Source organism: Bactrocera dorsalis, chromosome 6, assembly GCF_023373825.1.
Source record: "Bactrocera dorsalis isolate Fly_Bdor chromosome 6, ASM2337382v1, whole genome shotgun sequence".
NCBI lineage: Eukaryota > Metazoa > Arthropoda > Insecta > Diptera > Tephritidae > Bactrocera > Bactrocera dorsalis.
Window position 1 is genome coordinate 41,466,493 of NC_064308.1, and position 21,881 is coordinate 41,488,373.

The window sequence follows — 21,881 nt, forward strand, 5'->3', positions numbered from 1 at the left end:
AAACTTTACCAAGCCAACATGCGAGTTTCAATGGAAAAATCAAAATTTCTTAGGGAACAAGTGGAATTCCTTGGATTTATCGTTTCAAAGGAAGGGTTAAAAACATGCCCTGATAAAGTCAATGACATTCTGAATTATAAAACGCCTAACACTCTTCGTGGTTTACGAGCTATTTTGGGGCTATCTGGTTACTATAGGAAGTTTATTAAAGACTATGCCTCCATAGTAAAGCCTCTGACAAGATACTTAAGGGGAGAAAATGGTCATGTGGGAACGAATCAATCAAAAAATGTTAAAATTGAGTTGGATAATGACGCGTTGATGGCCTTCGAAAAAGTTAAGAGAATTTTATCTTCTGAGGACGTACTTCTGCTATATCCTGATCACAATAAACCATTTGACTTGACAACTGACGCTTCAGCACACGCTATTGGGGCGGTACTATCTCAAGGCAACAGGCCTATAACCATGATTTCTAGAACGTTATCGACAGCAGAAGAGAATTATGCTACCAATGAAAGAGAGCTTTTAGCGATAGTGTGGGCACTTCAGAAGCTGCGAAACTATTTGTACGGAGTAAAACAGCTGAATATTTTTACCGATCATCAGCCCTTGACCTTCGCTGTCTCGGATAAGAATCCAAACACTAAAATAAAACGCTGGCGAGCATTTGTGGAGGAGTTTTCACCTCAATTTCACTATAAACCCGGTAAGGATAATCATGTTGCCGATGCATTGTCACGACAACACATTAATGCAATAGAGCATTTCGTCACCTGAAATGCAAATTAACGTAACAACATTTTCAGAAATTTACAGTGGCATGAATGAAACACGGAATAAAATGGAACATGAGTGAAACAAAATATTAATATTGGTTAAAACTGGTTTATATATGACCGCAGAACCAGAAAATGTTGAACATATTTAATATTACGTATATAATTTGATGTAGTGAAGCGTAATCAATAAGACACTCAATTTCGAATTTTTTGATGATACGTTATTTTGCATTTCAGGTGACGATTTGTTACTGTGCATAGTGAAGAATCTCTATCAGAAGTTATTCCGAAAGTGGAAAACCCTGTTAATTCATTTCGAAATCAGATAATTCTAGAAGAAGGAAATGTCACAAACAAGAAGACAAGAATTATTTTCAAGTCAAGGATAAGGCATCAAATTACATTTAAAAATATTCAGAATCTACTAGAATTGATTGGTGAATGCGCTAATCCTGATGTAGTTAACGCTATTCATTGCAGTCTGCCTATTTTGGGCAAAATTCAGGACGAGATTGTAAGGAAATTCCCGTCAATAAAATTTCGTTACGCAATGAGGCTAGTTAATGATATTTTTAATGAAGACGATCAAAATGAAATACTGGCAATGGAACATAGTAGAGCACATCGCTCTGTCCGAGAGAACATTAAACAGGTATTGAACGACTACTATTTTCGAAATATGCAGAAAAAATTAAAGGAAATTACTGTCAACTGCAAAATTTGTAAAGAAGCCAAGTACGAACGGCATCCGACTAAACCAGAGTTAGGAAAGACTCCGATACCACGCCGTCCTGGGGAAATGTTACATATAGATATTTATTCTACTGATAAACATAATTTTTTAACCTGCATAGATAAGTTTTCAAAATTCGCTACAGTTATTCCAATTGCATCTAGGGCAATTGTTGATGTAAAACAAGCTTTATTACAAATCCTTAATTCTTTTGAAAATACGAGGAATGTGACGGTTGATAACGAAAAGTCACTGAACTCACAAACTATAAGGTCCCTTCTTAAGGATCATTTTGGAGCATAAATTTTTACAACCCCGCCTTTCCATAGTACAACAAATGGGCAAATAGAGAGATTTCATAGCACCTTAACTGAAATCGTAGTGGCACTAAGCTAGAACAAGCTATAAATGATACCAATGAACTAATACTTCTTGCTACTGCAAAATACAATAGATCAATTCATTCAGTAACTGGATGGAAACCTACCGAGCTGAATTTTTCCATGCCTTTGGACCTTAAAACCGAAATAAAAGGCAAATTAATTAAAGCCCAGGAAAATGAGTTGGCAAGGAACAATAGCGGTAAACGAGGTTTTTCAAGCCAGGGGATAAAGCCAGGGGATAAAGTTTACGTTAGGACCAATAAACGAGTTGGCAATAAATTTACAAAAGTTTTTACGGAAAAAAAACAATTCAAAAGAATCTAGGATCCACAGTTTTAATAGATAATAGGAAGGTTCATAAGAGTAACATTAGGTAATATTTTTTTTTTCACCTTTACAGAGTCATTTTACTACTTTTGCGTACTCAGAGATCCGACAGCAAAATTATTAATTTTACAAAATCCAACTATATACCAGTTATTGACGGAAATGTAGCAGTTTGGGAAAATATGACTTCTTAAAGCATCGAACGAATTTGACGAATTACCTCACTGTCTTGCGGGAGAAAAAAAATATATTTCACGATTTTCCCCAATCACACATGAGTAAAGTTCTTCAGTCAGATATTAATAAAATTTGATTGATTGACATGGTGAACATTCACTATAGACAGGAGCGAAGCATAAACATGATTGGCACTGCGGTAAAATACTTAGCCGGAGTTTCAACGATTTTAATGAACTTAAATTTAAAACACAGGAACTTATAGAACGTCAATTTTTCATAAACACTCAGATACAGCAACAGATCGACAAATTGACTGAAACTGTTAACAAAATTATTTCCAATACAAAAAAAACCGACATCGACACTGGTCATCTTTTCGAATTACTAATGGCCAGAAATAGGGCAGTTGTAACAGATTTGGACAATATAATTTATTCCATAGTTTTAGGTAAATTAAATGTTGTAAATCCTATAATTTTGGATACAGACGAAATTTCGAAAATATTGATCACTGAGTACACTTTAAATGTAAGCATAAGCGATATTGTAAGTAATTCTAAGTTAAAAATTTTTCAAAATGATGATATAATATACTTTATTGTTAAGTTTCCTAGAATACAAAAAGTATGCAGCTTAGTTAGGGTTTTTCCGGTGGCACACGGCGACAAAATAATTTTTTTGGAGACCGACACTGTTGCGGATTGCGGCATATCAACAATTCCAGTTAAAAACTGCACGACTGCGCTATCTGCAAGTTTCTGTAAAATAAAAACGGATTCTACATGTGTGAGACAACTATTTAATAAAAACAAGGCGACATGCAAAACTACCTACAATAACCTTTATCCGATCCGAGGTTGACAGTGGCTTAATCATCATAAATGACCAAACAGTCGAAGTTCGGGAAGAAGAAACATCGTCGGTTACGATATCCGGCACTTATTTAGTGACATTCGAAGGAGAAGTTTGCATAAATGGTACAACTTTTTTCAATGAAAAAGTGAAGGGATTCCCTCAACACAGTTTCTTAACTTGACCGACCATTTGGAAATTTTAAGCTACCTTATTTGCGCAAAATTAATTTGAAGAACCTTTGACACATTAAAAAGCTACATGAAATGGGCTATAACCACATTACCCTCTGCATGTTAGTGATACTGGCCGTTGCTATCATAATAGGTACAATATTATTATTTTGGATACGCAGGACGAGTAAACGCATAAAGGACACAAATGACAAGAAGGAAGCCGTAGCCAAGATTATGCAAGCGGCCGTGGACGGCCTCGATTTAGAAGGGGGGTAGTTAACACATTAGTTTGCTAGTCTGCCCACTGTAGCGAGTTAACACATTAGTTTGCTTGTCTGCCCACTGTAGCGTCCTTAAGAGCTACTCCACACCAGCCAGTAAGCGTGGGAATAGTCCGTGTCAGCATTTTCACATCAACTGGCAAATTCTTCGCTACTCCAATATCAACAACAGCACAGCAGAATTGCCGAAATTATGCCAAAGCTTAGGGAATCAGACAGGGCTCATATTTTTAAGTTCTAGCCTTAAGCCAGACTTTAAGAAGAGCACATAGTGCTTAATAAAATTATTAAATTGTAAAAGTTAAAGTTTAAAGTTTGTTTCCTGGACAACAGCCCGTAGGACTGATGAAATAATTTGCTCAATAAAAATTACTAAATTGTAAAAGTGGAAGTTTAAAGTTTATTTCCTGGACAACAGCCGTAGGACTGGAGGAATAATTTATATTTATGTAAACAAACCAAAGGCTTATTACTGTATTTACTGAGCGTCCGACAACGTCGTCTGCCCTCACGTACCTGCTCGACGTTGGTTGGAAAATGTGCACTACCCCGACACTCCAGGCAGCATCGACTTCACGACAACCAACTTTTTTTTTCAAAATTATTTTATTTATTAAATCTGTTTTTTTTTTAAGCCTAACAATACGTTTTAAAATCTTAAATCTATTTAAAAACTAGACAGGCTCAAGCAAGTAATTGAGCTGTTTTGGTGATACGTTGCTCTTTAATACGCAGGCATGTCTTTTCTTTTAAGGTGTGTTTGATCGCAGGAATGTACCAATGCATTAGCCAAAGGGTTTGGGTGATCTCGGAGTTTAGATATATACTTAATTCTGCTGTCTTTTACTTCTTTTTTTACCAAAGGGATACCAAGGTCCTTATGGATATTTCCGTTACGCATGTACCACGGTGAACACGTAATTGTTCTAAGCATTTTCGATTGGAACCTTTGTAATATGTCAATGTTAGTTGCACAGGTCGTACCACACAGTTGAATGCCATACATCCAAATCGACTTTATGACCGCATTATATAAAAGCACTTTATTGTCTAGGATAAGTTTAGGGTTTTTATTTAAAAGCAAATTTAAATGTTCAGCTCTAATCTTCATACATGTTATTTTACTAGAGATGTGTTTTCTCCACGTGAGCCTTCTATCTACTTGAATACCAAGATATGTTACTTCGTTCGCTTGAGGTACTAAAATATTGTTTATTTTTACTGCCGGGTACATCTTTGGTCTTAGCGAAAATGTAATATGCTTACACTTCTGTTCATTCACATTTTTACGCCAGTTCGCTAGCCATTCTTCGACAGAACTTAAATGCTCCGCTAATATAAAATTCTTGATGCTAAAATGTGGCATTTGTTACGGCTTACTATAGCTGGGTTATCCGCAAAAGTTGAAGTTAAAACATTATTAGCTATTGGAAGATCTGCTGTATGTATGATGTTTAGTATTGGGCCTAAAACACTGCCATGGGGTACACTAGCCCCTATCTGTCGTTCATCAGATATGAAATCTCCCACTTTTACCATAAATTTTCTATTTTTTAAATAAGATTCCAATGTTTTATACAATTCTAAAGGTAGAATATTTTTACTCTTATATAAAAGACCTTCGTGCCACACCTTATCAAACGCCTGAGCTACATCTAGATATATTGCTGAACAGTATTCCCTGTGTTCAAATGCTTTCCTTATTTCGTTAATAATTCTATTTACTTGCTCTATTGTGCCATGTTTCGCACGCAAACCGAATTGACGCATTGCAGTTAGCATTTTTGGAGAAATATTATCATGTCCTGACGACTTTTTTGGATTAAGTTCTTTGATGATTCCAATAATTTCAGAAGGGGAAGTCTTAAAAGACTCGAGCGACTCTTTAGCTGTGTTGGGTAAGATTGACAGCTTAAAGTTTTTTTTTTGAGAAATTATGTTGAAATAGCACTTCTAGGTGATTTGCAAAACAATTAGCCTTTTCCTCGTCACTTCGCGCCCAATTTCCTCCCAAGATACGCGACTTTGGATGTTTGAGTCAGTTGGTGGCTTCATGGACTTTTGGGCTTTCCAAAGGGAATTTGCTTGTTTGAATTTGGACAAAGCTTCTTTATATACATTTCGGTGTTCAATTCTTCCTCACGTTTAAGCGCTTTTTTAATTTACATACAGCAGATTTTAATTGAAGCTGAGTGGAAGGGGAATGATTTATCGCCATTCACGTCTTGCACGCCTTTTTTCATTTACAAGCTTTTCTATTTCTCTACGAGGGCTGCTATATATATTTCTGGCCTAGGCAACACTAAGTGTTGCCAGGTGCAATCTGACATTTCCATTGGAAAGTTTGACATTTTCTAGCATAACATCACTCAGAACGTTTTGTCATTTAATCGTCAATTGTTTTATTTACAGGGAATTAAAAAATTCATCTCGACCAAAAAATGGAATTAACTCGTGAACATTTTCGTGCGATCATTTTTCACAACTTTCGACGTGGATTATCACGACAAGAGTGCATCGATGAACTAAAATCTTTGTATGGCTATGAAGCACCATCCTAGAGCACTGTGAAAAACTGGTACAACGAACTCAATCGTGGCCGACGCTCGTTCGAAGACGAATTTCGTGAAGGCCGTCCAAAGGCCAAACAGCCGTTGTGCCAGAAAACATCGATGCCGTACGTGAACTGATAACGCAAGACCGTCATGTAACATACCTTCAGATAGAGGCATGCCTATGCATTTCTCCCACCAGCATACATTGGATATTGCATGAACACCTGGCCGTAAAAAAGGTTTGTTCTCGTTGGATCCCGCACAATTTGACAATCGCTCAAAAAAATGCTCGTGTGGATTAGACCGTGTGGGTCTTCCAAGACGAGCCAAATCCAACGAAAGTTGTTCGTGGAAGAAGCACTTCGAAGCAAATGGTCGCCTGTTTCTTCGGCAAAACGGGTCATGTGGCGACTGTTCTGCTTGAGCAACGTAGGACGTTCAATTCTGAGTGGTACACACCATTTGTTTGCCTGAAGTCTTCGTAGAAATTCGAAAAACGAACAAGAGAAGACGAATCATTGTGCACCATGACAATGCGAGCTCTCACACATCGGCTCAAACCAGCGCCTTTTTGACCGGCGCGAATTGATGGGTCATCCGCCGTACAGCCCTGACTTGGCACCCAATGACTTCTTTTTGTTCCCACACATCAAGAAAATAATGCGTGGTCAACGATTTTCGTCGCCAGAAGATGCTGTTGAAGCATTCAAAAACCTTCGAAAATTGGAGAATATTTTGAAAAACAATAAAACCATTTTCGTTGATAATTATTCATATTTTCATTATTAGGCCAGAAATATATACATATCGCAGCCCTCGTATTAGTGATTTTTCTGGGACCAAACGGCTTATAGTTTTTGTTTGGTGTTGCTAAGACAGCGGCGCTAGTTATTATATCATTGACTTCTCTTATGCTTTTGTCAATATCTCTTCCTTTATTTATTTTGTACTCAATATTAATGTGAATACTGACGTATTTTTTATATTTTAGCCAATTCGTTTTATAGGAAGTTAGACCCACTGATCAAAAGATATATCAGCTGTTATGTGCGATTTATCTATATTTTTGATTACAGCAAAATCAATTGAATCAATTTTGGTATATGTCGGCTTACCAGGAGATATTATTACAAGATTATTGTGCGTATTTATAACGGCTTTCGTCCTTTCGGATTAATAAGACGTGATCCCGTGACACCTGCTAGAAATTTTTGACCTACTGTTCCAAAAAAGTCTTTAAATTCGACACCCAACTGAAATCGTGTTGGTTTACATTGAAATATAAACATGTTCACTGTACTGTGCAATATTGGTCGAAGAGTGTACGTACGAGTTTTAATTGAAAAAGTTCTCCATACATTATCCGCAAATTAATTTTCATCGATTTTCTCATGGGTATAAGATATTGTATTTCCTTGAAGTAAAACGAAGTCCATTAGTTAAGCCTCATACCAAAGTTTACTAAAATTGCCCGAGCTGCTTAGTCGTAAAGAAATAACAAACATATTCACTCACAAACTTTCGCATTTATAATAGTAGGTGTATATGCGCAATAAAGATCTACTCGGGAACCGAGCATCTAAAAATGATATCCAAGTGCAAAATTATCAAAAGTTATTTTTAAAATACCCAATCTATTTTTTCCCATTGGCTTGATTGACAAATGTTATAAAAAATGTGAGTTAAAACAGTTATCTTGTTTTGAACCAAGAATTTCATATCATTCATCTTTGACTTGAATGTCAGTGAAAATTAGATTTTTCGAAAAGAAAAGAGTCAGCTGAATTAAAATATAAACTTAAATATATTTGAAATATACCTAAAACAATTCAAAATCACAGTATAATAAAGTTATCAGTAAATAGGTAGACTATTTTTAATAGTTGAATTTTAATTCTGAGGTTTTTCATTATGGAAAATTATAACTGTGAAGCTAGATGTGTGCAAAACTATCTATACAAGTTGAGCAAAGACAATATTGCACAAACGTCATAAGATGAGAACAACTGATTACGATAATTGCAGCATAAGACTTTGCCCATTTTTATTCGTGTTGTACTTTTTCTTTTGGTTTAGATTTTTGAGCGTTTCTTATTAATAACTGCAGATATTTTCGCTGAGTTTTATGCATGCTGAACGCATTTACAATTGTTTCTTTTTTTTGAATATTCTTGGCTTATAACTAGCCGCCATAAGTCTACGCTCCTTTATAAAAAATATTATAGAATAATAAAATTTAGTTAAATTACATTCAACGAACCACGAAAACGAACTAACGAAAAAAAATTTGAAAAAGAAGGAACAAGGCTTCATTTAAAAAATGATATTTTACGTGGCTTATCGATGTTTCTATTCAAAATACTTGGCTGCTACAGCGCTAGTCTATCTCAAAACTCCTTCAACTTCAGTTTCGCCGAACTATAGCAGAACATTATTGTATAACGCTGGGTATACCAAATCCGCTTAGTGGATTTCGAAACTGTTTATTTCTGTTCATTTCTTTTATACCAGCAAAAAATGGCGCAAATTTCAAGAAAATAGTGAAAAATTTAGTGTCGGCTTGTGCTTTAAATGTTTCAAAAGCTATAATTTTTGCCTTATATTCATAAAATTTTTTCCTTTTTTATCTTACTTAAAAAAATAATATTTTTAATACTATTGAATTTGAAACATTGTTTATTATCAATTTTATTTTTATACACTATAGTTTGTAACGAAGCTTTTTGCTGCCCCTGCTTCTTACAAGTATAATTGCTGAGGTATACTCGCCGTGTCCAGGATTCGTTACAATAAATTTGTAAATGTTGGGGCTCTTCTGCGAATCGTTCTTTATTTCTTCAGTCTTATATTAATACCTAATATAATATATTAATCCACGTCTCCTACGTTGTACAGTTGTCGCCCGAGGACGGCGCTGTTAGGGTAACGGTTCGATGTGCCCCGTTAGGGCAATACCGTTTCCCCGCTCTGCTGCGCTCCTGGGTGCTAGACGACTTAAATCACGCACTGCTGCTTCTGCCGACTACGCTCGGCTACTTCTGCCGACGCTCGCGTAGTTGTCACTCGCTTGACGACTTAAATCACACGCTGCTGCTTCTGCTGACTACGCTCGGCTACTTCTGCCGACGCTCGCGTAGGTGTCACTCACTTGACGACTTAAATCACACGCTGCTGCTTCTGCTGACTACGCTCACTCACTTGCATGTCTGGTTTCTCCATCTTCGTGGCGTGGTTTTACCGCTGCGTATATATGCTTGTGAACAATAGGGTGGGCCTTCGTGTGGACTAAATTCTATAAGATATTTAGTTCTCACACTCCCCCCCCACTTCGGAGGGTTTTGCATTCCATGCAAAATTCAATAAATTCTATTGTTAATTTACAATGGTTTCTTAAAAAAGTTTAAAAAAAAAATAGTATTGCTAACTTACAAAGGTGATTTGATATAGGAGAAAAAAAAATCTAAGATTTACGCCTAAAAGTATATATATATCTTATATCTTATATCTTCTCTTGTTTTATGTTTGTTCAATATTTCATTTTTTTTCCAAAATTTGTTTCTCTGTTTTTTTTCATATAAGTTCATCTCTTTTTTTTTCTTCTATATAATAGACTTTAAAAATGTTAATACCATAACTTAATTTAGTTATAAAAGTTTGAAAAAAAAAAAATTTCCCCTTAGGGTCCTTCCATTGCCGTGGTTTTTGTTGTGGCCTTTGCTGTGATGTGGACGCCCCACCGGTACATGAACACTTTGAGCTTGGCTGTATTAAATTTTAGCCGGTGCTTCCCCATGCCGTCTGAGAGGTCCTTGAGGCCTCTGCGGATTCTATCCGCAATTTCCGGGAAAGCCTCCAATGCTGTTCCGTTTGCTTCGGCGATAGGGATTTTTATACCTTCGGGTGGCAGCTCTACTTCCGCAGATGATGGTGCTGGTATTTCAACGATGGGCGCGGGTGTGGTTTGGTGTCGTCTGAAGGTGGCCAATATTTTGGCTCGCTTTTCAGCTGCCAGCTTCGCCATGAAGGGTTCGGAGATGCATCCGAGCGCCCCTTCGCCTCGTCCGATGTATCGCATGACCCGCTCTATTGTCTCCAGCACGTAGATACCGCAGTCATCCGTGTTTTCTTGCTGGGGTACGTCTAGCAGCAGCTCCCGATACTCAAATTCTCCTTCTCCGCCTCTTTCCTTGTATTCCCACTGGAGGAATTCGCGCCAGGCCGTGGTTGCGTGGGTGACCTTACCCCTCCTCCAGGAATCTGCTGTCCATATCTGGTGTTGGTGGTAGCAGACTGTGTCCGTGACGTGGTGCGTGAGCTCGCGGTTGGATAGGGCGAGGAGGTACCAGTGGTGCTCGGTGTTGTGTGGCGCTAGTACTACCCTCTGTCCAAATATGTCAATGTTGCGAATCCAGCGGTGAATACGGCGGAAGTTTTCATCGCGTCTTCCTGGCTGGTTCAGCTGCCAGACCACGAATGGGCTAAGGACTGTACCTTTCGGTCCAAATTCTGCTTCCAAGTGCTTAGCGTACGCATCAATGATCGTGTCTGTAAGCCAGCATCCGTCCTTCAGAGATTGTAAGTCTGCTTGATACAGGCAGACTCCATTTGGCCCCGCTGGAAAGGTAAGTTGCGCCTTCTCGTTCTCCGGTAGCGTGTCTTCACTTTCGGATGATAGCTCGATCACCGGCGACCTCGATGGGACGGTGGCATCGTCAGAGGTAGACGCTTCGCTGCTACTAATCCTGCCGACGACGCATGGCTCCGCGGCCAGGTTGGTTCTCTGCGACGCTGCAGTCCAAGAAGCTCGGCGCGTCGTACTTACGTGCGCTGCGATAGAGCGCCTCATGGCAGTTTGCGCCTTGCGAGCCTTTGCGGAAGCTGCCCTGTCGTTACGGTCGGTGGTGTGCACAGTGGTGGCGGCGTCGGGTACGTCGGCCGCGCAAGCGTTGGTTCCGTGACTGGCTGTTGCTACCCCTGTGCGTCGCGCCAGATGTTGCGCCGCTGCTTGCAGAGCCTCTGCGCGTGCTGATCTGGCACTTCTAGTGTCTGAAGTGCCCGCTGCCTCTAGTGGCTGCATCCTGGGGAGCTTCCTTTGCTCCTCCGCCATCCGCTCGCGGAATCGCTTTACGCTCTGCGTCCATTTATCGTTGTCGTTCATCTTGTGTGTATTTATCTTAGAAAAAGTCTTGTGATGTCTAATCTTACTGACGTCTCACGGTCGAATGATTTTGATCTACTCGTTTGGTACTCGTTTTGGTCGGTAGACATGCTCGTTGTAGTAAGGATTTATATTTATTTTCATTTTTAAGTTTGTAAATTTTAAATTTGCAATTTTTAAATTTGTAATTTTTAAATTTGTAATTTTTACGTTTGTAATTTTTAAATTTGTAATTTTTAAATTTGTAATTTTTAAATTTGTAATTTTTACGTTTGTAATTTTTAAATTTGTAATTTTTAAATTTGTAATGTTTATTTATTTATTTTACACTGCCGCGAAACTGTTGTACAGCTTCAATTCGCTGATGTTCACTGTTTTCTCCTTGCCACCGTCGATCTTCTGGACATATACGATCACTGGTGAAATGTATCTTAGAATTTTATAAGGACCGTCGTACTTCGGGGCTAACTTTGCGGCGAAACCGTCTGCGGCTTTAGAGAGATGATGTTCCTTCGCCAGAACTAGCTCTCCGATCGCGGGGGTCCATTTTCTACGCCTCAAATTATAGTGGCGGGCTTGGTCCATGGATGCTCTCTCCATGTTTTGTCGAACGATTCTGAAGGCTTCCTGCATCCTGTCGTACTTTTCTTCAGCCGTCGGGGGTATCATACCTGTGCCGATATTAACTTCGTCGAAAAGGGCCTTTGGCAGTCGCGGTTCTCGTCCTTGTACGAGAAATGCCGGGCTATACCCTGTGGAGGCCGAGATGCTGGAATTTACTGCCAGCTCAATCTCTGGGAGAAAATCGTCCCATTGCTGGTGTCGTGATTTGCTGAGTTGTGCAATAATTCGCTTGATCGTGCGGTTTACTCTTTCCGTGGGATTTTCTTCAGGTGTATACGGCGCCGTGAATTGCTGGCGTACCCCTAATCCCTTTAGATAGTGTTGCCATAATGTACTCGTGAATTGAACACCATTGTCCGAAATAAGGATCTTCGGAACGCCAAATCTCGCGAGGATTCTCTCTCTAAATGCGCGACGAAGTCCTTCAGCTGTAGCGCGCCTCATGGGGACTAATTCAACCCACTTGCTGAAGCGGTCGAAAAACACCAGTAGCATTGTATTGCCATGGGTTGATCGCGGTAAGGGTCCGATGAAGTCGGTGCAAACTGTGGCAAACGGTTCTTGTGCCACCTGTGAGAGCATCTTCCCTGCTGGTCTCTGCTGTCCTTCCTTGTATTTCTGGCAGGACTCACACTGGCGTACGTACTGGCTAATGTCGCCGAACATTCCTGGCCAGTAATATCTGTTGGCGACTCGGGCTACTGTCCGGCGTATGCCCATGTGTCCTGCACTAGGTATATCGTGATTCTCTTGTAGCACCCTTATTCGGAGGGGTTTAGGCACACATAGCTTCCAGGGTACAGCCACTTCATCCTGAGATCTACACGGAATGTGGCGGTAAAGTTGGCCATCCTTCTCCATATAATCTGCGTACTTCTCTGGGTTTGCGCGAACTTCTTCTACTCGCTTTCGCCACCATTTGCATTGTGGAGCCATCGTCGTCGCTTGCCTTATGGTCTCTAGCGGCTGTCGGGACAGTGCGTCTGCTACTTGGTTGAGTTTCCCTTTACGATATTCGATGTCGAGAGTATGCTGCTGTAACTCTAAAGCCCATCGTGCTATACGACCGGAAGGGCTCTCTATGGAATTCAACCACTTCAATGACATGTGATCGGTTATCACCTTAAATCGATATCCTTCTAGGTAGGGTCTCATTTTCCGAATTCCCCAGACTATGGCGAGGCACTCCTTTTCGGTAGCTGAATAGTTTTTCTCTGCCTCATTTAATTTTCGGCTGGCGTAGGCTATTACGCGTTCTCCTCCTTCCAGATTCTGCGTCAGTACGGCTCCAAGGCCGATGTTGCTGGCGTCCGTCTACAAAGTGAATGCCTGGCTGAAATCCGGACATGCCAGGACGGGAGCCTCCGTTAACTTTTGCTTGATGCTTTCAAATGCTGATTGTTGCTCAGGTCCCCATTTCCAGTGTTTCCCTTTCTTCAAGAGAGCTGTGAGCGGCTGGCTCATGGTCGCGAAATCTGGCACAAAGCGGCGATACCAAGAGGCTATCCCAAGATACTGACGGACTTCTTTCACGTTAGTTGGGGGCTTCAGCTCCTGGATTGCTGCAACTTTCTCGGGGTCGGTGTGGATGCCTTTGTCACTAATCACATGACCTAAGTATCGGAGTTCCTTCTTAAAAATCTCGCACTTTTCAGGGTTAATTCGAAGGTTGTTCTGCTGTAGTCTCTGCAGTACCTTTCGCAAATTCCGTATGTGTTCCTCGAATGTAGAGCCTATGACGATTATATCGTCCAGGTAGGCGAAGGCGTGTGGTTCCATCTCCGGGCCTATGACCTGGTCGAGTACTCTCTGGGACGTCGCTGGTGCCGAATGTAAGCCGAATGGCATCACGCGCCATTGAAATAGGCCACGCCCAGGTACGGTAAAGGCGGTATACGGGCGGCTGCCTTGCTCCAAAGGTATCTGCCAGTAGCCGTTCTTGAGATCCAGACTACTAATGTACCTTGCTCTTCGTAACTTGTCAAGTATATGTTGTATCCTAGGTAAGGGGTATGCGTCGGGTACAGATCGGGCGTTGAGTTGCCGATAATCCACGCATTAACGCCACTTACCGTTCTTCTTCCGTGCCAACACAATCGGCGCGCTGTGTGGGCTGTGAGACGGCTCAATACATTTCTTCGCCAGCAGCTCGTCGATCTCGGCGTTGATGATGGCCTGCATCGCTGGATTCCGCGGAAAATATCGTTGCTTGATTGGTCGGCTGTCGGTCATAGTGGTTTTATGTTCCGCCACAGTCGTCACTCCACTCATGCTTTCAAATTTTCGAAGTTCTTCGTCTAAAAAATCACGTATACGAGCCGCTTCGTTTCTCTGGTTGACGGCCGATGAAGTCCCGAGTCGATTGACCCTCCTGCACTTAAGTTTTCGTCTGGTTTTCTTCGTCATCCTGCGCTTTAGCAGGCGTGTGTCTGGCGTAGTAAGGGTTACGTTGCTTACGGCTTTGGATGAAATGGTGCGGGCTGCCGTTGATTGCTGCGCATCCGACGCTTTCAGCACTACCTGATGGCCTCCGCAGGATACCATAGCTCCCATGTTCCCCAGTGTATCCAATCCAAGTATGACGTCTTCAATCGCTCCGGGCATCACGTGTAACACTGCCTTTAGCGATGTCTGTCCGAGTTGAATGGTGGTCTCCACGGCGTCGAAAATCTTGCTGGTGGTGCCATCGGCCATTTCTATCTCGATAGCTACGGTCACCTTCTTACTGTTCCCGGTTGCGTCCATATGTTCTGCAACTCGTGGTGATATAAAACTTTTCGAAGCGCCGGTGTCGATGACGGCTTCCGCCGGTTCTCCGCCCAGCGTGATTAGGGCGTATAGCCGGCCGCGTTCCTGATGCATAATTATTGGTTGTTCGGCGCTGAGTCCCGTGGGTTCGCCGCGCCTTGTCTTTGGCGAAACCCTTGGTCGTTTCCCTGTTGTTTATGACAACATTCTTTCGTTAGCACGTCCGCTCGGCCACACTCCCTGCAACACAATTTCTTGGGATTACGGCATTTCCTAGCATAGTGACCTTCCTGACCGCATCTGAAGCATATATTTCCAGGGCTAAAGGTTCTACTCGTAGATGGTTGCTGGCGATGCGCCTCTACCGTTGCGTGGTGTTGTGGTGGACGTGGTAACGGCCTACTTACATTTCTCACCTCGTGGTCACCTATGATGTGTCTCGTCATCTCGCGTCGAGGTGGCTCTACTCCTCGTCGTTGTCCTTTATATATCCCTTCGTACTCTTCTGCCAGTGTGATGAGTTCGGCCAGCGTCTCGAAATCTCGCCGCTGAATGTAGAGCAAATAATCGGTGTGACTATTCCGAAAAATTCTTTCCAGTCGCTCTTCCGGATTATACACAACGTGTCGCATTAAGCTCTGCATAGCTAGAACGTAGTCCTTGTATTTTTCTCGAACGTGTTGTCTTCGCTGCCGTATGTTATCTTCGAGGCGTTCGAAGTAACGTGCTGGTAGGAAGAAGCGCAGAAAGTCCTCTTTGAAGGTGGTCCAACTCTCCCAATGTTCGTTATTGTTGCGATACCATTGGAGAGCGGTACCGCACAATAATTCGGGCATGGCTGTTGGAAGAATGTCCATATTCACCATGTACACTTCGGAGAGCTCTTCTAATCTCTCGACAAACGCTAATGGGTCTCGCCCGCCGTCGTATTTCACGGACCACTTCCTCACCTGGTCGATGATGGGTGCGAATGTAACAATGTGGTTCTGTTGAAGTAACCTGTTGATTTGTGGCGGCTGTAGCCGTGATGATTCCGCGAAAGTGCTCGCGGTCCCTCTGTCTTGATCGGCGGGGAAGGTTGTCTTTTGATCGCCTTCGTCTCGTGAAGCGGTCTCACCTGCTGTGTATGCAGCTTCCATTTTTAAAAATTGTTCTTCTACTTCCGGGTCTCCGTGCGCCTTGGCTGCCAATGTAGTTATGCGCTTACGAATCTCCCGCGTGGTGCCTATGTGGTCAACTCCCAGACTCTGTGCGAAGGAGATTAGTTGCTCCTTGGACACGTTGTCTAACCACATGAGATCTGCCATCTCCTTACTAAATGTCGTTTTCCTGATAATATACGATCCGCAGGGTCCCTGCTCGGGCGCCAATTGTAACGAAGCTTTTTGCTGCCCCTGCTTCTTACAAGTATAATTGCTGAGGTATACTCGCCGTGTCCAGGGTTCGTTACAATAAATTTGTAAATGTTGGGGCTCTTCTGCGAATCGTTCTTTATTTCTTCAATCTTATATTAATACCTAATATAATATATTAATCCACGTCTCCTACGTTGTACAGTCGTCGCCCGAGGACGGCGCTGTTAGGGTAACGGTTCGATGTGCCCCGTTAGGGCAATACCGTTTCCCCGCTCTGCTGCGCTCCTGGGTGCTAGACGACTTAAATCACGCACTACTGCTTCTGCCGACTACGCTCGGCTACTTCTGCCGACGCTCGCGTAGGTGTCACTCGCTTGACGACTTAAATCACACGCTGCTGCTTCTGCTGACTACGCTCGGCTACTTCTGCCGACGCTCGCGTAGGTGTCACTCACTTGACGACTTAAATCACACGCTGCTGCTTCTGCTGACTACGCTCGGCTACTTCTGCCGACGCTCGCGTAGGTGTCACTCACTTGACGACTTAAATCACACGCTGCTGCTTCTGCTGACTACGCTCGGCTACTTCTGCCGACGCTCGCGTAGGTGTCACTCACTTGACGACTTAAATCACACGCTGCTGCTTCTGCTGACTACGCTCGGCTACTTCTGCCGACGCTCGCGTAGGTGTCACTCACTTGACGACTTAAATCACACGCTGCTGCTTCTGCTGACTACGCTCGGCTACTCCTGCCGACGCTCGCGTAGGTGTCACTCACTTGACGACTTAAATCACACGCTGCTGCTTCTGCTGACTACGCTCGGCTACTTCTGCCGACGCTCGCGTAGGTGTCACTCACTTGACGACTTAAATCACACGCTTTAAAGATCCCGGATCACGGATGACTGTCTTAGCGACCGCGATGTTAACGGTTGAGTCGGTCAGAGGATAAACTCACTACCGAGCTCACCCTTAACATACGGCGTTCACAAGTCAGGATACCAAGACTAGCCAGAGGATAAACTCACTGCATAGTCTGATGCCCGGACGTGCGTACGCTGTCACAGTCCCGTGCTGACTCACTGATCATCCGCCATCTAACTACCCACCAAGCCTGTGTTGCGTGCTAGCACATTCGCAACATGTTGCGTTGGGATGGCGTGTGTTGCTGGGATGGCGTGTGTTGCTGGCGGTGCATGCTTGCTGTTGTTTCGTCTGCTTGTCTGGTTTGCGTGGCGTGTTTTCACCGCTGCGTATGCATTCTTGTTGTCCTTTTATCTGCATGTCTGGTTTCTCCATCTTCGTGGCGTGGTTTTACCGCTGCGTATATATGCTTGTGAACAATAGGGTGGGCCTTCGTGTGGACTAAATTCTATAAGATATTTAGTTCTCACAAGTTTTTTGACCTTATTTTATTTCCAATAAAAGTGAATATACAAGTATAATTTTTTTCCAATACCGTTTTGTGTAGCTACAAAAGTTTGATGAATGCCTAGTTCGTTTACACATATCTGGCCTGTTGTTACATGTATATAACCCACCTAGGCGAAAATTTTTCCTTTTTGTTTTTATAAATGATGTTTTTTTTATTTCCAAAAAATAATCAGGATAGATATAGGTTTTTTACATATTATATATATCAGGATGATGAAAACAATTGAAATCCGGGTGACTTCTGTCTGTCCGTTCGTCCGTCGTGCAAGCTGTAACTTGAGTAAAAATTGAAATATCTTGATGAAACTTTATTACAAACATTTTTGAAACTTTAACAATGTTTGATATCAACAACTAGATTCAAAAACTTACGAGCAGTTTGATTTCTTTCGTAAGTGTCAACTTCAAACTCTAGTTGTTCAATTGTTGTGATTTTCGGACACTTTATTTTAGTCTGAAGTATTTGTTGAACAAAGTCCAATCGGTATTTTTGTTGTATAGCTCCAAACTAACTCTCTTTTGATAACTGCTTCACTTAGTGTTAAATGTAAAGGGTAATGATCAGAGCTTATATCCAACCCACCTTCTATTTTGAGATATTTTCCTGGTTATAAAAAAGTCTATTACATCCAGTAAGTTAGTGTTCCAGTCGATATAACCAACCCACCTTCTATTTTGAGATATTTTCCTGGTTATAAAGAAGTCTATTACATCCAGTAAGTTAGTGTTCCAGTCGATATAACCTCATACCCCGTTTCTTGAGCTGCCTGAAATAAGTCTCGTCGTATAGCTGCCATTAGGCGCGATCCTAAGTAAACATGATTCGCGTTGAAATAAATAAATTTGTGTGACAACGGTTGACTCATTAATTTTAATGTAATAGTTGTGGTTTGAATATTGTGTGTACTGATTTTTCTATCCTCATAATGTTTAAGGCTGTTTTTAATACTAACAGCAGTGCCTCCCCTCGCACAATTACTGGGGTGGATTGTGTAATAGATATCGTAGTTTTTGAAAGTTATATGGCTGTGTCTCGTAAAATTCAAAAAAGTTTCAGATATTGGTTTTTGGCACTCGATGGTTCGACATTTTGCCGTAGAAGTTCTTGGTGTATCCAAATGCCTGGCAAATTTTACATTGTGGAATAAATTTAGAATTTCTCATAGGCTCAATGAGAGCAACGTTGTGAAGCACGTGTTTGATTTCATATATTTTCTTGATGTCTTCATTAGAATCAAAAGTAGCTAAAAAACGTGTTTTCCACTTGGTTAATGGTTTGAGTTTTTGTTATAATGCTCAAAATGTAGTATTTAACTTTTATTTTAGCGAAGAATTATTGGAACGAAGTTCCTTACGGCAGGCTTAGAGGAGATAGGGATTTTGCTGCGGTACCTAAATGAAAAAAAGTGATAGGAAAAAGACCGTAAGCTCTTCGAGCTCAAAAAGCTATTTATAAGTATCTTTATTTGAGATTTAGGATCTTAGGCCCCTGTCACAAAGACTCCAGAAAGCGTTTTGTTTCCGGTATAGAAGAAATTAATGAAATGATGACGCTTCCCTCTTTATCTCATCTTTATCGACTTACAAGAGGCGTTCAATACACTTCATAATCTGGAATGCATTCGATAATAGAGTGGTCCCCTTAAAATTAATTGATTTAATGAGACGGTCTACTCTGATGCGGGTTAACGTACTTTGTAAGAAAAAGAGCTCGATGATCAGAACTAACCATATCCCAAAATTTAAGTTTCTATTATAAAAAAAAAAAAACACCCAACAGTTATAAATGTGGTAGTTTCATATTGTTGAGAGGATTAAAATCATGTGTATGGGCACGCCCCAATCTTTTGAGACCCCACATTATCAGCTGGTACTTTCCGATTTCGACAAAATTTGGTACGTGGCACTCTTCTTACATTCTTACGTAACATTGTAAAAATTGACGAAATCGGACAACAATCATGTCTACTTCCTATATAGCACAATTTTAAATTCCTTTTGATTCGTTCTGTTTCCAGTACACAAATCAAGTAGCTATGAATATAACTGGATACAACTTTGTACAATTAATATCTTTAGTGTATACCACCTTATGACCAAGAATTGTTTAAATCCAATCAAAACTATTCAAGCCCCCAGGAAACCGTATATTTAGACCCAGGTACCTATTTTCAGATTTTGTTATGTATTCTTGTAATGTTAAAATAATAAAAAGTTTAAATTAAATATATAAATTTACATTTTATGCTTGAAATTTCTGACTCTAGACTAAATATTATAACATCGTATTGGATATAGTAATAGATAAGGCTACATGCGGAACCGGAGGAATAATCTGGGGTCAAAGTAGAAGTTTCGAAGACCTAGACTATATGGAGACATTATATTAGATTGTCAAAAAAGTCTTGCGGAATTTTTATTGAATCAATTCGTGTGGCACCCATACATCGAGCTTCTTAGTGACTCCAAGCTTCTTCAAATGGTTTATAACGGTTTGATGACTACTATGCCGGTCTCTTTCGACCAATTCAGCGATTTTATCGCAATTTTCGACGACAGGCCTTCCGGAGCGAGGCGCATCTTCGACCACCTCTACACCAGAACGAAAACGTTGAAACCATCGTTGTGCGGTGGAAATGGAAACTGTATCGGGTCCATAAACTGCACAAATTTTATTGGCGGCTTGAGATGCATTTTTGCCTTTATCGTAGTAGTACTGTAAAATATGCCGTATTTTCTCTTTATTTTGCTCCATGTTTGCGACGCTATAACTCACAAACGACTTAAAAGAAACGACAATAAATCCAACACGCGTTAGCGCGCGTCCAAAAAGGTATAACATGACCCGATGCGACGAAAAAAACTAGAACTACGCGCTTTCAGCGCCAACTAGCGAAAATACCGTAAGACTTTTTTTGACAACCTACTAACTATGTTTAGTAACACACACTTTTGCAAAAGAAACCCATCAATGAGGCAAGAAGCTGCAGTGAAAGTAAGCCTCGACTAAATCAAAGAAATGCGTATAAACACCACCTATACCCAAAACTTCCAAGTCGATTGTAGAGAACTCGGAAATGTGAAATTCTTTTAGTCACTTGGGCAAGTTATAGGCATGCACATTTGGTTTTACCAAACTTGACTATTATTTTGTTATTTTAGTTAATAATTTGAATTACAATTTTTTTTGTATTTTACGTAATTCATTATTTCTTAGAATACTAAATTTTCTTAATACTTATCTGTACTTAAATAAAAACTAATTAGCAAAATATGAGAGAAAAATCGATAAAACCTACATAAATTAAGCACATTTTTTTTTTGCAAATTGTATCGATTCTACATTAGCCGAAGGAACTTCGTTCCTTCCTGGTGTCCCACGACACCACATTTCTTTTTTTTTTAAATCAGCGATAATATCACTAATGCTACACGAATGGTGGACATTTTTAATCATAACCTTTATTGGGTGCGTTTGTTTGTCTTCAAAGGAATACCATACCATGAAGTTCCCGAAGCAGACAACATTGTTGTCACCGATCTATAGTCATCACTTGATGTAACGCTGACATTATAAGTGTGGTTATTTAATAGTTTGAATACAAATGAACTTTTGGTATTTTCATTAATTATTCTTTTTTCTTTATAATTAGATATATTTGAAATTATAATAGGCCGGGGTTCATACTTCGGTTTTTCATTTTTAGCTGTGTGGTTTTCACCGTTAGAAGATAAGGTATTTTCTTTTATGATCATTTCTGGTGAAGCTTCGGCCTTACCCTTTTTATTAGGCCTTTTTTACTTTGTGCTTTGTGACATATTTTTCATATATCGAGCATGCCACGCTTTTCTCACAATAATGCAGGAATTTTTCCTTCATTATTATTGTTAGTTTATACAAAGAATTATTTTTCACTTTTTAGTTTGATATGCTTTAAAAGCGTGTTTTTTAGTTTTTTTTAAACTAAATTTATTTAACATAACTTCAGTTTAACGAACTATTACATTCGACTAACTTACATCATATACATATACATACGTTTTATATATTGCAAACATGCCACGACAGTATTCTACCGAAAATCTATCATTAATTGAACAGTGCTATTTTGGGTTTCCTGGGTTCCGTTAGTGAGACTGTTATTTGGTTGGGCAGAAAACGAAAAACCCAGACATACATATATGCCATTTGCTAAGCCAAAGATTTTGATCGTGCGAAAGGATTACTATTTTGTTTGATTCAAACAAAAGTCTTTTAAACCAAGTCCAAACACACTCCCAAACTTATCTTC

The 21,881-nt window shown here is 40.6% G+C and overlaps 2 protein-coding genes across 2 annotated transcripts in view; both read right to left on the reverse strand.

Moving 5' to 3' along the window:
- LOC125779270 (uncharacterized) overlaps positions 1-21,881 on the reverse strand; it is a 272,515-nt gene that overhangs the window by 65,448 nt on the left and 185,186 nt on the right. The window lies entirely within an intron of this gene.
- On the reverse strand, positions 9,853-16,106 carry LOC125779338 (uncharacterized). Its single transcript, XM_049460631.1, has one exon. The coding sequence runs from the start codon at positions 16,104-16,106 to the stop codon at positions 14,916-14,918; it is 1,191 nt and encodes a 396-aa protein (XP_049316588.1). The 3' UTR covers positions 9,853-14,915.

Excerpts from the sequence above, each read along its gene's own strand:
- LOC125779338 (XM_049460631.1), bottom strand. The coding sequence starts at position 16,106 with ATGGCAGATCTCATGTGGTTAGACAACGTGTCCAAGGAGCAACTAATC.